This window comes from Chaetura pelagica, unplaced genomic scaffold, assembly GCF_000747805.2.
Source record: "Chaetura pelagica isolate M959 unplaced genomic scaffold, ChaPel_1.0 scaffold124, whole genome shotgun sequence".
NCBI lineage: Eukaryota > Metazoa > Chordata > Aves > Apodiformes > Apodidae > Chaetura > Chaetura pelagica.
In genome coordinates, this window is record NW_009952891.1 from 616,151 (window position 1) to 616,452 (window position 302).

General features: G+C 63.6%; 1 protein-coding gene across 1 annotated transcript in view; it reads left to right on the forward strand.

Annotated features, from left to right (window-relative positions):
- Nucleotides 1–79, forward strand: part of LOC104386850 (rho GDP-dissociation inhibitor 3-like) — a 2,015-nt gene extending 1,936 nt beyond the window's left edge. The window contains exon 4 of the mRNA XM_009995518.1: nt 35–79. Coding sequence (XP_009993820.1) covers nt 35–79 — 45 coding nt within the window. The remainder of the gene's footprint in view (nt 1–34) is intronic.
- The last annotated feature ends 223 nt before the right edge of the window (nt 80–302 follow it).

Here is a 302-nt window from a genome sequence, read left to right on the forward strand (position 1 = left end):
CCCCCCCCGCAGCCTGGTCTCCCCCCCGGGCCAGCTCGGGGACGCGGTGCCTGCCGGCCTGGGGGACACCCGGGGCTGAAGGGTTTTTGGGGGGAGGGGGGTGTCCCAGCAGATGCCCACGGTCTTGGCAACCAAAGTTATTTTTAATTGCTGTTTTTTTTTTTAATACCGACGCCCGCCTGGTCCCTGCAGTGTCCCCGTGGCCCTGGGTGGTGGGGCCGTGCCCCTCAGGCTGTGCTGTTCCATCGCCATTAAACCCTACAGACTGGTCTCTTACTGGTGTGTCCGTGCCCCATCGCTTC